The sequence below is a fragment of the Oncorhynchus kisutch genome, linkage group LG18 (assembly GCF_002021735.2).
Source record: "Oncorhynchus kisutch isolate 150728-3 linkage group LG18, Okis_V2, whole genome shotgun sequence".
Classification (NCBI taxonomy): Eukaryota; Metazoa; Chordata; class Actinopteri; order Salmoniformes; family Salmonidae; genus Oncorhynchus; species Oncorhynchus kisutch.
The window spans coordinates 72982100-72998325 of NC_034191.2; the positions used below are offsets into that span (position 1 = coordinate 72982100).

General features: G+C 49.1%; 1 protein-coding gene across 2 annotated transcripts in view; it reads left to right on the forward strand.

The window, feature by feature from the left end:
• The window catches only part of LOC109909635 (sodium channel protein type 4 subunit alpha), a 207742-nt gene that overhangs the window by 111294 nt on the left and 80222 nt on the right, over nt 1–16226 (forward strand). For both annotated transcript variants that reach the window (XM_031796748.1, XM_031796749.1), the window contains exons 15-16: nt 5565–5738; nt 6621–6977. In XM_031796748.1, coding sequence (XP_031652608.1) covers nt 5565–5738; nt 6621–6977 — 531 coding nt within the window. The remainder of the gene's footprint in view (nt 1–5564; nt 5739–6620; nt 6978–16226) is intronic.

Below are 16226 nucleotides of genomic sequence, written 5' to 3' on the forward strand. Positions count from 1 at the left end.
TGCAATATTTTTTTTAGATGCATGCCAGCAAAGCCACTACACAACACAACAAAACACTAAACAATACATTAATTGCACTTTAACGGTGCCCACAAACAGCAGTCCCAACACCTTACCACTGCTACACCTGTGCTATCAGCGGAGCCTTGTCTTGCAGCGAAACAGTTGATTTAGCTTTATTTTCTGCCTTTGATAAAAACATAGCTGATATGTCTGACTTGCTTAAACAAATGTGGTTTCTACTGACAATTGAGAAGTACAAACTATGGCATAAGGGGACGACGAGCGGATAAGAGGCAATCCGTAATTTCGATGAAGACATTAATGAGCGAGCTAGGACGTGCGTAGTCAATATAACTATTTGTTCAGCACATTTGAAATGCACAGCGACAGAATTCAGAACATGGGCCGTTCTTACAGTATTCTCCCTGTACACCAATTCAGAACCGTAGGATAAATAAAGGGGCATATAAGCAGACAATGAATGCTCTTACTGTATTTGATGATGACATTTCTCTAAAACAGGCCATAGGCTACATGTGCACCACCAAGTCAGAACAGTAGGTGAGGGGACCAAATTATTAGGGTGAGGCATATGGGCTACTAACAGCTTACTACACAACATACACTTAATATTTATACCGTAGCTAAGACTAATACTATCTCATTTATGCAGCAGCCTACAATACATTTTTGGACTCACCTTGTTGTGCTCACTTGAACAGGAAGGTGGTGTGACAGTCCTTCGTGGGCAAATTGTGTCATTAAACTCTGTCATCAAAGTCTGGCATTATCTGGATTTATGGTGCTTTCAAGGCAACTGGGGCCCGAGTTCCAGACTTGCAATTCTGAGTTGGATGACCAATCAAAATGTATTTTCCCAGTCAGAGTTATTTTTTTCTGAGTTCCCAGTTGTCTTAAACTCACTGAAGTCGGATTTCCCAGTCCTGAGTTTCCAGTTGTTTTGAGCATGGCAGAAGTCATACTAGAATGACAGCAGGGCCAATGTTGATTGTTTATCTTTTTAAGCTTGGAAAAGAGACCCTCAAATCCAGACTTGGGACCACACAGCCACTCCACTGAATAGCAAGCTAGTGATTGCTTTGCGATGCTTGCTGTTAGCCACTGATTCCTTCAAAACCACTGATTGTTGAATTTGCAATTTCCAACTTGTTGTGTAATGTTTATGTCCAATGGCCGATGAGCACCGATACGTTTTGTCTATAATTTCTATTCATTATTTCTATTCATATGACAAGGATTAAAAAGGATTTGCCAGTTGATTGTCGACATGGGTCATGATGATGACTGCTAGCTTGCTAGCTAAGATTTTGACAGTATCAGTCCAATCAAAGCTACTGTAGATATAACATCATTTGACATCATTTTATTTGTGGCCAATGACCTTGAGCCTTCTTGGATGGGCACTTCTAATGTAACTCTATGGCAGCACCTAATGGGCTTAAATTTTTTTAGCTCTACCCTTAGATTTGGCAGTGATGTAGTGTCCCCTAGAGTGACAAAACACTGAGCCAATCACGCCGCAACTAGAGAACATTACCAACCCCTCTGCCCTGAATGACGGATCACCACTGGCAATGATGTCCAAAAAAAACTGTGTTCGTTTATTTGCAGTAATTTCTTTGTTTTTGTAATGTCCCAAACGGACGTGGCAGTTCCACCAATTAACGATTCCAGCTGTACTCTTATCACAGGAGATATGAATTGTGTGGTCACGATGCCGTGACATGCTCAGACCAACACGTCAGTATTATTCAATTACCATGTCTGCCTGGGCATCCTAAACACTTACTCATTACTGCTCCTTTGGCCTGACAGAAATAATTAACCTTCATGCCTTTGGGTTGTGTCCCAAATGACACTCTACTCCCAATATAGTGCACTACTTTAGACCAGAGTCCTATTGTCCCTGGGCAAAAGTAGTGCACTATGTAGGGAATAGAGTACCATTTGTAACACAACATTCACTATAAAAACATTGTAGTTGTTTAAACTAATTATTATTAAGTAACTGGTTCCACTGCTTTTAAAAAAATGTTTACTTTTCAATTAAAGCTTTTCCCAAACTTGCAAAATTCAGTCAACTTAAAATTATGTTTTTGTTCCACTTGTCTCATATGTTCATTCAACTATAAATTATTATTTGGGCATTTTCACTAAATAAGGCTGTGGAACTAGTGACATGCAATAGTTGCAATTATTGTAATTAAGGAGTAATTTAAACAGGTTAACATTTAAACAGGTTAAACAGGTTAATATGCCCCACCAACATTAGACAACTATACAGAAAACCCTAACATTTCTGAAATAAATAAATGAAATTAATAATGAGAGAATAGTGAGAGGAACTGATAATTGCCACAGACATGGTGGCATACAGTAGCAGGAAGATCAGAATGCCATCAACCAAAAGGTTGTGAGTTCAAATCCCAGATGAGGACATGTTGAATAATAATTACTGTATAAATTAATATGTATAATGTAGTCATATATATTAAACACCTGAGTTGAAAACATTGTTGTGCAGACTATTTTTGTTAATATGCCCAAATAATATTTGAATTAACATATGAGATTAGTTGAACAAACAGTGTTAGTGCCGTGGCCTACTCTGTTTACCCGTCGCAAGACCCACTGGTTGATGCTTATTTATAAAACCCTCTTAGGCCTCACTCCCCCCTATCTGAGATATCTACTGCAGCCCTCATCCTCCACGTACAACACCCGTTCTGCCAGTCACATTCTGTTAAACGTCCCCAAAGCACACACATCCCTGGGTCGCTCGTCTTTTCAGTTCACTGCAGCTTGCAACTGGAACGAGCTGCAACAAACACTCAAACTGGACAGTTTTATCTCAATCTCTTAATTCAAAGACTCAATCATGGACACTCTTACTGACAGTTGTGGCTGCTTTGCGTGATGTATTGTTGTCTCTACCTTCTTGCCCTTTGTGCTGTGGTCTGTGCCCAATAATGTTTGTACCATGTTTTGTGCTGCCACCATGCTGTGCTGCTGCCATATCGTGTTGCTACCATGTTGTTGTCATGTTGTGTTGCTACCATGCTGTGTTGTTATGTGTTGCTGCCATGCTATGTTGTTGTCTTAGGTCTGTCTTTATGCAGTGTTGTGATGTCTCTGTATATAGTGTTGTGTTGTCTCTCCTGTCATAATGTGTGTTTTGTTGTCTCTCCTGTCATAATGTGTGTTTTGTCCTATATCTTTATGTAATGGATTTGTATTTTAAATCCCAGCCCCTGTTCCCGCAGGAGGCCTTTTGCCTTTTGGTAGACTGTTATTGCAAATAAGTTAACTCACTTGCCTAGTTAAATAAAGGTTCAATTAAAAAAATGTAAATACTCATTATATGTTTTCGAATTACAGAGATGCTAATTTGAAGTACAGACTTGATGAAAATGCGTTTTAATAACATTGCAACAAAGTAAATTAATTTTTCAACACATTTCTGGTGTGCGCATTTCCAGTAGTGGAAAGTCATTCACCCAAGCAAACCGTTATTATTAACTCACAGTAATTTGAGCATCACACTAGGCGACATCAACTTCATCCTAAAGACATTAAGTTATTGTCTCCTGCACCATATCTGCCCCAAACCAATACAGTACAGCACACAAACTGATAACACTTTATATGGATAGTCCCAAGTACATGGTTTGTACATGTTCAGTAGTAGTTCAATAAGTGTCAACAAAATTTCAATGAACTATCAACTAAACTTAACCCTAACCCTTACCCTAACCATAATCCAAACCTAACATTTATTCTAACCCTAATCCTAACCGTAACCTTAGCAAGCAGTTGTTTATCAACATATTCAGTCATTTGTTGATTATATGGCCATCTGTAGATCATCTATATGGGACTATCAGAATAAAGTGTGAGCCACAAACTCAATCAATTCATATAGTAGGCTACATGTCCATGTGTTGTCCTTTTCTGGGGCGATGCCATGTCGTGTTGGACGTCTTCCTGGCTTCATGTTGGCGCTGATCTCTGTGAGATGCAGCGGCAACATCATCGCTCGCAGGATACTCCTCCGCCCAATCATAATAAACGCCCTGTCTCATCCTCGGGTCCTGACAGCGTAATAACAGTATGATTGTGAAGTACCTTGTCATTGATAACGAGCTGTGTACCGAGCTTAATGAGCCCCATGTAAATGAGAATGGATACACACACACACACACACACACACCAAAGCAGGTAGGCAGGCGCGTGCACACACACACACACACACACACACACACACACACACACACACACACACACACACACACACACACACACACACACACACACACACACACACACACACACACACACAGAGACATTGGGCCCCTCCAGGCGACTGAAAGTGGGGACTTCAGGCACAGTCAATATCCCAGCTGTAATCACACCAAACTGCTCACTAAGCCACTCACTGTGTGTGTGTGAGTTTGTGTTTGTGTGTGGACATAACCAGCTAGTCTAAACAGACTCCAGATCAGATCCTTTCAAGGCTACCCAGACGTGCCCTATGACGATTTCACCTTGTCCACCCGCTACCCCCTCCACCCTCGCCTTCCGCCCGTGTGTCACGTACTCAGTGTCACATCGAGGAGCATGTCTGCAAGGAACAACTAGCAGAGAGCCGCAAGACGAAAACACACAGAGATCACAGAAGCAAAGCACAAATACACGTACACACACACACACCTATACTGCAGACCTGTCAGCTGCGTTAGCTTTTACAACACAAACACAGAGTAAGAGGCAATACCTATCTCCATAGCGGTCCAGCCAAAGGAAGAAAAAACAACGATGGTGGCTAACATGAAAGAGATGAGGATGCTCCTAAAACAGCATCTGAAAACTGATATCATAAGCAGATTTCCCCTTAAGGAGATTAGGTGGACACAGGAGCCAGCTCACTGTGTGCAGTAAAGGCTGTGAGTCTTAATTCAATATACAGGAAAGCTCCCAGTCTGTGGTCTCAGTTTTATTATTGACGTTGCATTAACTGTGCAGTTTGATGTCGCAGTTCCAGACGCTCCAATGAAGAAAACAGCAAGACAGGGATTTAATCAAAGGTGCATTGTACTGGTAATTTCCCTGACGTTCGCTGAGATCACATTCACACTAAACGCTGCGGATGTCGGATCAAGCGTAAATGACCTTTTGTGGAGTGCAGTGCACTTGTCAACGATGCAGGTAGAGCTGCTGTGCTTGTATGGGTAGGCATTGGCAAAACAAATCTAGGAGGATTGCTTTGGGAAATACTTTAGATCTTATTTAAAAACATTTCTCATCAGCTCCCATTAGTCCTCCAAGTACAGCCCTGACTTCCAGATGGTTCCAGATGGTTCCAGATGGATAAGATCAGTAGATTGGGAGACAATCAGGCAAAGCGACAGCCACCAGTGTTCTACTACAGTGCTTCATGTTCAAGGGAGGCCTGATTCTGACTCTAACCTGCTCTGAAGTTTCCTACCCCCAGGCTAAGCTCTCCCTCTCTGTTTGTGTCTGTGTGTGTCTGTGTTTCCTAGGTATTCTCCGGGATCTTCACCGCTGAGATGCTTTTAAAGATCATCGCTCTGGATCCATACTACTATTTCCAACAAGGTTGGAACATCTTTGACAGCATCATCGTGTGCCTCAGCCTCATGGAGCTGGGCCTGTCCGACGTGGAAGGACTGTCCGTTCTCCGGTCCTTCAGACTGGTATTTAACCATTTTACAATGTCACCCCTCTGGCCTATCTGTGTCTCTGTGTGCTGTCTGTCTCTCTGTGTGTTTGTAGATGATGGTTGTCTGGAATGGGTGTGTTAAAGCCTGCACTGTTTGACAGTGTGACTGGTTAGGTCTCTCACCCAATGGTACTGTACATGTATGCGAACTGTAAGTCCCCCTAACTGTGAGACCATTGGCAAGTCCTTCTCAACAGTTACTAAACCAGCCTGAGTTATGTAACCCCATTTTACTACCATATCCCATTGACAGAATGATTTGAATTGTAGTCAGTAGCCACTTCTTTATTTAGAAATGTGAAATGTGGGCCTCCCGAATGGTGCAGCGGTCTAAGGCACTGCATCACAGTGTTGTGGTGTCACTACAGCCTGGGGTTTGGTCATTACTGGCAGTGACCCGGAGTCCCATAGGGCAGCGCAAAATTGGCCCAGCGTTGTCCGGGTTAGGGGAGGGTTTGGCCAGGGGGGCTTTACTTAGCTCATCGTGCTCTAGTGACTCCTTGTGGCGGGCCGGGTGCCTGCAGGCTGACTTCGGTCATCAGTTGAATTGTGTTTCCTCCGACACATTCGTGCAGCTGTCGTCCGGGTTATACAAGCATGTGTTAAGAAGCGCGGTTTAGCTGGTCATGATTTGCAGCACTTGACCTTTGCCTCTCCAGGGCCTGTTGGGGAGTTGCAGCGAGCGATGAGACGATTGTAATCACGAAGGGGGGGGGGGGGGGGGGGGTAAAAATTACACAAAAAAGTGAAATGTGACTAATAAACATTTTGATTAAACTTCTAGTTAACATTAATTTCTAAATTCATTTCTCAGACAACTAACAAACAGCTGGTCTCACTATGTCCCCTCCCACAGCTGAGGGTGTTCAAGTTGGCCAAGTCGTGGCCCACCCTCAACACACTCATCAAGATCATCGGCAACTCGGTGGGCGCCCTGGGAAACCTGACCCTGGTCCTAGCCATCATAGTCTTCATCTTTGCCGTAGTGGGCATGCAGCTGTTCGGCAAGAACTACCAGGACTGTGTGTGTAAGATCTCCAAGGACTGTACGCTGCCGCGCTGGCACATGAAGGACTTCTTCCACTCGTTCCTCATCGTATTCAGGGTGCTGTGCGGCGAGTGGATCGAGACCATGTGGGATTGTATGGAGGTGGCCGGGCAACCTCTCTGCATCCTGGTCTTCATGCTCGTCATGGTGATCGGGAACCTAGTGGTGAGTCAAACTAAGTCACTCAGTCTCTTTGGTTAGGGTGGGTTATAAAGTCTGTCTAAGTCAAACTAAGTCACTCAGTCTCTTTGGCTAGAGTAGGTTATAAAGTCTGTCTAAGTCAAACTAAGTCACTCAGTCTCTTTGGCTAGAGTAGGTTATAAAGTCTGTCTAAGTCAAACTAAGTCCCTCAGTCTCTTTGGCTAGGGTGGATTATAAATAGTATGTAATTTAGTAGCATGTTCGAGTTTAAAGGAAAATATTGGACACATTGTTTTTACTGATTTAGTTTTGCTGTGTTGTTTATGAAACGTCTAGAGTATGTGTAATTTCAGGGCTTATACCCAAGTGACATTGACATTACTCAGTGTCCTCAAAAAACATGGGGTGTTTGTTTGTGTGCTTGTGTGAGTGAGGGGGTGAGTGCCTCAACTAGCTTTCTGCCCATCCACTTTATCCCCCTCCTACCAATGTCTCTCTACCTGCCATGTTTGGAGCTTTTGGCAGGGTGGGAGGGTTGTACAGGGGGTTGTGGGAAAGGAGAGAGGGTGGGGGTGAGCTAATCTCCATGAACTGTTTTGGTAGTGGTATGACAACACGACCCTGATGGTGGCCCTCGTCGAACTCCCCACCGCCCACTACTGTGTCCAGAGATGCAGGGGTCGGTGGAAGGGAGTGTTGCAATAAAAGGATCCCCCTCCCTCCCCCTTCCCCACAAAGCTCACATGTTCCCGATACGGGGCCTGATTCAGTTTCACAAAGACACATGGCTGGCAGTGGCTAGCCTTGTTAGCCTTGTTAGCCTTGCTAGCCTTGCTAGCCTTGTTAGCCTTGTTAGCCTTGCTAGCCTTGTTAGCCTTGTTAGCCTTGGCAAAGGAACACAGAGGGATGAAATGTTGAGATGTCACAGGGTTCTGTTTTGTGACTGCCTCGTTTTACAGTCCTGCTCCACATGTATAGTAATTAAAAGACACCCCTTTAAAGGTCAGGGGGTTCAGCTGGGGAAACTAACAGTGATAAAGGAAGTAACAGGGTCCTGGGCCTCAGTAGGTCTAGATACCATTTATCACAGAAGCCTATGCAGTGTTACTGACTGTAGCGCTGACTTCAGCAGTTTTGTTAGATCCTGGGGATATCTGCACACTTACAAGGCTGACTTCAGCAGTTTTGTTAGATCCTGGGGATATCTGCACACGTACAAGGCTGACTTCAGCAGTTTTGTTAGATCCTGGGGATATCTGCACACTTACAAGGCTGGCTTCAGCAGTTTTGTTAGATCCTGGGGATATCTGCACACTTACAAGGCTGACTTCAGCAGTTTTGTTAGATCCTGGGGATATCTGCACACGTACAAGGCTGACTTCAGCAGTTTTGTTAGATCCTGGGGATATCTGCACACTTACAAGGCTGGCTTCAGCAGTTTTGTTAGATCCTGGGGATATCTGCACACTTACAAGGCTGGCTTCAGCAGTTTTGTTAGATCCTGGGGATATCTGCACACTAACAAGGCTGGCTTCAGCAGTTTTGTTAGATCCTGGGGATATCTGCACACTTACAAGGCTGGCTTCAGCAGTTTTGTTAGATCCTGGGGATATCTGCACACTAACAAGGCTGACTTCAGGAGTTTTGTTAGATCCTGGGGATATGTGCACACTTACAAGGCTGACTTCAGGAGTTTTGTTAGATCCTGGGGATATCTGCACACTTACAAGGCTGGCTTCAGCAATTTTGTTAGATCCTGGGGATATCTGCACACTTACAAGGCTGACTTCAGCAGTTTTGTTAGATCCTGGGGATATCTGCACACTTACAAGGCTGACTTCGGCAGTTTTGTTAGATCCTGGGGATATCTGCACACTTACAAGGCTGGCTTCAGCAGTTTTGTTAGATCCTGGGGATATCTGCACACTTACAAGGCTGGCTTCAGCAGTTGTGTTAGATCCTGGGGATATCTGCACACTTACAAGGCTGACTTCAGCAGTTTTGTTAGATCCTGGGGATATCTGCACACTTACAAGGCTGACTTCAGGAGTTTTGTTAGATCCTGGGGATATCTGCACACTTACAAGGCTGACTTCAGCAGTTTTGTTAGATCCTGGGGATATCTGCACACTTACAAGGCTGACTTTAGGAGTTTTGTTAGATCCTGGGGATATCTGCACACTAACAAGGCTGACTTCAGCAGTTTTGTTAGATCCTGGGGATATCTGCACACTAACAAGGCTGACTTCAGCAGTTTTGTTAGATCCTGGGGATATCTGCACACTTACAAGGCTGGCTTCAGCAGTTTTGTTAGATCCTGGGGATATCTGCACACTAAAAAGGCTGACTTCAGGAGTTTTGTTAGATCCTGGGGATATCTGCACACTAACAAGGCTGACTTCAGGAGTTTTGTTAGATCCTGGGGATATCTGCACACTAACAAGGCTGACTTCAGGAGTTTTGTTAGATCCTGGGGATATCTGCACACTAACAAGGCTGGCTTCAGGAGTTTTGTTAGATCCTGGGGATATCTGCACACTAACAAGGCTGACTTCAGCAGTTTTGTTAGATCCTGGGGATATCTGCACACTTACAAGGCTGACTTCAGCAGTTTTGTTAGATCCTGGGGATATCTGCACACTTACAAGACTGACTTCAGCAGTTTTGTTAGATCCTGGGGATATCTGCACACTTACAAGGCTGACTTCAGGAGTTTTGTTAGATCCTGGGGATATCTGCACACTTACAAGGCTGACTTCACCAGTTTTGTTAGATCCTGGGGATATCTGCACACTTACAAGGCTGACTTCAGCAGTTTTGTTAGATCCTGGGGATATCTGCACACTTACAAGGCTGACTTCAGCAGTTTTGTTAGATCCTGGGGATATCTGCACACTTACAAGGCTGACTTCAGCAGTTTTGTTAGATCCTGGGGATATCTGCACACTTACAAGGCTGACTTCAGGAGTTTTGTTAGATCCTGGGGATATCTGCACACTCACAAGGCTGACTTCAGCAGTTTTGTTAGATCCTGGGGATATCTGCACACTTACAAGGCTGACTTCAGCAGTTTTGTTAGATCCTGGGGATATCTGCACACTTACAAGGCTGACTTCAGCAGTTTTGTTAGATCCTGGGGATATCTGCACATGTACAAGGCTGACTTCAGGAGTTTTGTTAGATCCTGGGGATATCTGCACACTTACAAGGCTGACTTCAGCAGTTTTGTTAGATCCTGGGGATATCTGCACACTTACAAGGCTGACTTCAGGAGTTTTGTTAGATCCTGGGGATATCTGCACACTTACAAGGCTGACTTCAGCAGTTTTGTTAGATCCTGGGGATATCTGCACACTTACAAGGCTGACTTCAGGAGTTTTGTTAGATCCTGGGGATATCTGCACACTTACAAGGCTGACCTCCTTAACTGTATTTCTGCTGTCTGTATCTCTCTCTGTCACTCACAAACACACACACACACTTTGTCCCGGCAGACCTAATTCCATGTCCTTAAGGCTGTCATCGGTGAGGGGTTTTCCACACTAACTGACATGTAGACAGGTGCTGAAGTTTACACTGGCATCGTTAGGCAGCCCAATGCCACACTGAGGGTTAATGTATAAGTCTCCTACTGTATGTGTTGGGGTTGTTTAAATACAAAATGTCTCATGATTACCATGCAGGAAGTGAACCTACATCCTTGCCACTGCCCTACCCTACCCCAACCCATTGAGCCACTTAATTAGGGACTAAACGAGTCAAGGCTCTCTACTGTATGGAGTGGTACTCAGTCTTCCCAGTACCACTCTCTATTTACAGTGTCCTCTCTGTCCTCAGTGGTCGCCTCTTTCACTACATACTCCACTACTGTTTCCATCCGCGGGGCAGCCGAGCAACGAAGCCACAATTACCCAGCCAAATGTATCTGCTAATATTATCTTTCTCTGCGGGGTCGCCCCCAGTCCCTTAGTCAAGTCAGCGCCTGTCATTTGCTTACGCACTTGTGTTAGAGGACCCCTCCTCTCCTCCTCTCCTCCTCGCTTCTGCCCTCCTCCTCCGCCACCCTCATCCTCTTCTCTCTCCCCTTCTGCCCCCCTCCTCCTCTGCCACCCTCATCCTCTTCTCTCTCCCCTTCTGCCCCCCCCCCTCCGCCACCCTCATCCTCTTCTCTCTCCCCTTCTGCCTTCCCCCCTCCGCCACCCTCATCCTCTTCTCTCTCCCCTTCTGCCCCCACCCTCCGCCACCCTCATCCTCTTCTCTCTCCCCTTCTGCCCCCCCCTCCTCCACCACCCTCATCCTGTTCTCTCTCCCCTTCTGCCTTCCCCCCTCCGCCACCCTCATCCTCTTCTCTCTCCCCTTCTGCCCCCCCCTCCTCCACCACCCTCATCCTCTTCTCTCTCCCCTTCTGCCCCCCCCCTCCGCCACCCTCATCCTCTTCTCTCTCCCCTTCTGCCCCCCGCCCTCCGCCACCCTCATCCTCTTCTCTCTCCCCTTCTGCCTTCCCCCCTCCGCCACCCTCATCCTCTTCTCTCTCCCCTTCTGCCCCCCCCTCCGCCACCCTCATCCTCTTCTCTCTCCCCTTCGGCCTTCCCCCCTCTGCCACCCTCATCCTCTTCTCTCTCCCTTCTTCTGCCCCCCCCCCCTCCGCCACCCTCATCCTCTTCTCTCTCCCTTCTGCCTTCCCCCCTCCGCCACCCTCATCCTCTTCTCTCTCCCCTTCTGCCTTCCCCCCTCCGCCACCCTCATCCTCTTCTCTCTCCCTTCTGCCTTCCCCTTCCGCCACCCTCATCCTCTTCTCTCTCCCCTTCTGCCTTCCCCCCTCCGCCACCCTCATCCTCTTCTCTCTCCTCCTCTGCCACCCTCATCCTCTTCTCTCTCCCCTTCTGCCCCCCTCCTCCGCCACCCTCATCCTCTTCTCTCTCCCTTCTGCCCCCCCCCCTCCGCCACCCTCATCCTCTTCTCTCTCCCCTTCTGCCCCCCCCCCTCCGCCACCCTCATCCTCTTCTCTCTCCCCCTTCTGCCTTCCCCCCTCCGCCACCCTCATCCTCTTCTCTCTCCCCTTCTGCCTTCCCCCCTCCGCCACCCTCAGCCTCTTCTCTCTCCCTTCTGCCTTCCCCCCTCCGCCACCCTCATCCTCTTCTCTCTCCCCTTCTGCCTTCCCCCCTCCGCCACCCTCATCCTCTTCTCTCTCCCCTTCTGCCATCCCCCCTCCGCCACCCTCATCCTCTTCTCTCTCCCCTTCTGCCTTCCCCCCTACGCCACCCTCATCCTCTTCTCTCTCCCCTTCCGCCACCCCTCATCCTCTTCTCTCCCTTCTGCCCCCCTCCCTCGCCACCCTCATCCTCTTCTCTCTCCCCTTCTGCCTTCCCCCCTCCGCCACCCTCATCCTCTTCTCTCCCCTTCTGCCCCCCTCCTCCGCCACCCTCATCCTCTTCTCTCCCCTTCTGCCCCCCCCTCCGCCACCCCTCATCCTCTTCTCTCTACCCTTCTGCCTTCCCCCCTCCGCCACCCTCATCCTCTCTCTCTCTCCCTTCTGCCCCCCCCTCCGCCACCCTCATCCTCTTCTCTCTCCCCTTCTGCCCCCCTCCTCCACCACCCTCATCCTCTTCTCTCCCCTTCTGCCCCCCTCCTCCGCCACCCTCATCCTCTTCTCTCCCTTCTGCCCCCCCTCCGCCACCCTCATCTCTTCTCTCTCCCCTTCTGCCCCCCCCCTCGCCACACTCATCCTCTTCTCTCTCCCCTTCTGCCCCCCTCCTCCACCACCCTCATCCTCTTCTCTCTCTCCCTTCTGCCCCCCCTCCGCCACCCTCATCCTCTTCTCTCTCCCCTTCTGCCTTCCCCCTCCGCCAACCCTCATCCTATTCTCTCTCCCCTTCTGCCCCCCCCTCCGCCCCCCTCATCCTCTTCTCTCTCCCCTTCTGCCTTCCCCCTCCGCCACCCTCATCCTCTTCTCTCCCCTTCTGCCCCCCCCCCTCCGCCACCCTCATCCTCTTCTCTCTCCCCTTCTGCCTTCCCCCCTCCGCCACCCTCATCCTCTTCTCTCTCCCCTTCTGCCTTCCCCCCTCCACCACCCTCACCCTCTTCTCTCTCCCCTTCTGCCCCCCCCTCCGCCACCCTCATCCTCTTCTCTCTCCCCTTCTGCCCCCCTCCTCCGCCACCCTCATCCTCTTCTCTCTCCCCTTCTGCCCCCTCCTCCGCCACCCTCATCCTCTTCTCTCTCCCTTCTGCCCTCCTCCTCCGCCACCCTCATCCTCTTCTCTCTCCCCTTCTGCCTTCCCCCCTCCGCTACCCTCATCCTCTTCTCTCTCCCCTTCTGCCCCCTCCTCCGCCACCCTCATCCTCTTCTCTCTCCCCTTCTGCCCCCCTCCTCCGCCACCCTCATCCTCTTCTCTCTCCCCTTCTGCCCTCCTCCTCCGCCACCCTCATCCTCTTCTCTCTCCCCTTCTGCCTTCCCCCCTCCGCCACCCTCATCCTCTTCTCTCTCCCCTTCTGCCCCCCTCCTCCGCCACCCTCATCCTCTTCTCTCTCCCCTTCTGCCTTCCCCCCTCCGCCACCCTCATCCTCTTCTCTCTCCCCTTCTGCCCCCCTCCTCCGCCACCCTCATCCTCTTCTCTCTCCCCTTCTGCCTTCCCCCCTCCGCCACCCTCATCCTCTTCTCTCTCCCCTTCTGCCCCCCTCCTCCGCCACCCTCATCCTCTTCTCTCTCCCCTTCTGCCCTCGTCCTCCGCCACCCTCATCCTCTTCTCTCTCCCCTTCTGCCTTCCCCCCTCCGCCACCCTCATCCTCTTCTCTCTCCCCTTCTGCCCCCCTCCTCCGCCACCCTCATCCTCTTCTCTCTCCCCTTCTGCCCCCCTCCTCCGCCACCCTCATCCTCTTCTCTCTCCCCTTCTGCCCCCCCCCTCCACCACCCTCATCCACTTCTCTCTCCCCTTCTGCCCCCCTCCTCCACCACCCTCATCCTCTTCTCTCCCCTTCTGCCCCCCTCCTCCGCCACCCTCATCCTCTTCTCTCCCCTTCTGCCCCCCCCCTCCGCCACCCTCATCCTCTTCTCTCTCCCCTTCTGCCCCCCCCCCTCCGCCACCCTCATCCTCTTCTCTCTCCCTTCTGCCCCCCTCCTCCACCCACCCTCATCCTCTTCTCTCTCCCCTTCTGCCACCCCCCCTCCGCCACCCTCATCCTCTTCTCTCTCCCCTTCTGCCTTCCCCCCTCCGCCACCCTCATCCTCTTCTCTCTCCCCTTCTGCCCCCCCCCCCCTCCGCCCCCCTCATCCTCTTCTCTCTCCCTTCTGCCTTCCCCCCTCCGCCACCCTCATCCTCTTCCCTCCCCTTCTGCCCCCCCCCTCCGCCACCCTCATCCTCTTCTCTCTCCCCTTCTGCCTTCCCCCTCCGCCACCCTCATCCTCTTCTCTCTCCCCTTCTGCCTTCCCCCCTCCGCCACCCTCACCCTCTTCTCTCTCCCCTTCTGCCCCCCCCCCTCCGCCACCCTCATCCTCTTCTCTCTCCCCTTCTGCCTTCCCCCCTCCGCCACCCTCATCCTCTTCTCTCTCCCCTTCTGCCCCCCTCCTCCGCCACCTCATCCTCTTCTCTCTCCCCTTCTGCCCTCCTCCTCCGCCACCCTCATCCTCTTCTCTCTCCCCTTCTGCCTTCCCCCCTCCGCCACCCTCATCCTCTTCTCTCTCTCCTTCTGCCCCCCTCCTCCGCCACCCTCATCCTCTTCTCTCTCCCCTTCTGCCCCCCTCCTCCGCCACCCTCATCCTCTTCTCTCTCCCCTTCTACCCCCCTCCTCCGCCACCCTCATCCTCTTCTCGGGCCTCTTCCATCTCTCTTACCCCTTCCCTCCTCCTTCCCCACCTCCTCTTCTCTTTCTCCCTCCTCCTTCCCCATCTCCTCTTCTCTTTCTCCCTCCTCCTTCTCTACCTCCTCTTTTCTCTCTTTCCTTCTCCCTCCCCTCTTCTTTCTTTCCCTCCTCCTTCCTTATCCACCTCCTCATCTCTCTCCCTCCTCCCTCCTCCCTCCTCCTCCCCCACCTCCTCTTCTCTCTCTCCTTCCTCCTCCCTCCTTCTCTACCTCCTTTCTCTCTCTCCCTCCTCCTCCCTCCTTCTCTACCTCCTTTTCTCTCTCTCCCTCCCTCCTTCTCTACCTCCTTTTCTCTCTCTCCCTCCTCCTCCCTCCTTCTCTACCTCCTTTTCTCTCTCTCCCTCCCTCCTTCTCTACCTCCTTTTCTCTCTCTCCCTCCCTCCTTCTCTACCTCCTTTTCTCTCTCTCCCTCCTCCTTCCTCCCCCTGTCATATTTATTTTAGCTGGGCAGTCAAAGGAGGTCGGTGAGACTTAGTACTGCCTGGCCTGCGAGACCTTGTGTTGTGTAACATAACATGGCTGCCAGTGTCTTGTCGGGAGGCTGACAAAATGTCTGATGTGGGACAGCGTGTTAACAGATCCAGATCAACCAACGTCAACGTCAAAAGACTCGAGGTTCATTAGAAAATGAGCACTCGTCTAGGTATCCAGACCTGACCTCAAGTGATCTTCTACCTCAGGTCCCTATTGTCTCAAGTGTTGTCAAATCAAATCAAATGTTATTTGTCACATAGACGTGTTTAGCAGATGTTATTGTGGGTGTAGTGAAATGCTTGTGTTTCTAGCTCCAACAGTGCAGTAATATCTAACAAGTAATATCTAACAATTTCATAACAATACACACAATACACACAAATCCAATATAAAGGAATGGAATTAAGAATCTATAAATATTTGAACGAGCAATGTCGGAGCGCCATAGACTAAGATACAGTAGAATAGAATATAGTATACACTACCATTCAAAAGTTTGGGGTCACTTAGAAATGTCCTTCTTTTTGAAAGAAAAGCCATTTTTTTTTGTCCATTAAAATAACATCCAATTGATGAGAAAAAGAGAGTATACATTGTTAATGTTGTGACTACTGTAGCTGGAAACGTTGGATTTTTAATGGAATATCTACATAGGTGTTCAGAGGACCATTATCAGAAACCATTACTTCTGTGTTCCAATGGCACGTTGTGTTAGCTAATCCAAGTTTATCATTTTAAAAGGCTAATTGATTATTAGAAAATCCTTTTGCAATTATGTTATTACAGCTGAAAACGTGCCATTGGAACACAGGCGTGATGGTTGCTGATAAAGGGCCTCTGAATGCCTATAAAAAAATAATCTGTTACCAGCAACAATAGTTATTTACAACATTAACAATGTCTACACTGTATTTCTGATCTTGTTACCTAGAATTACGTTGAC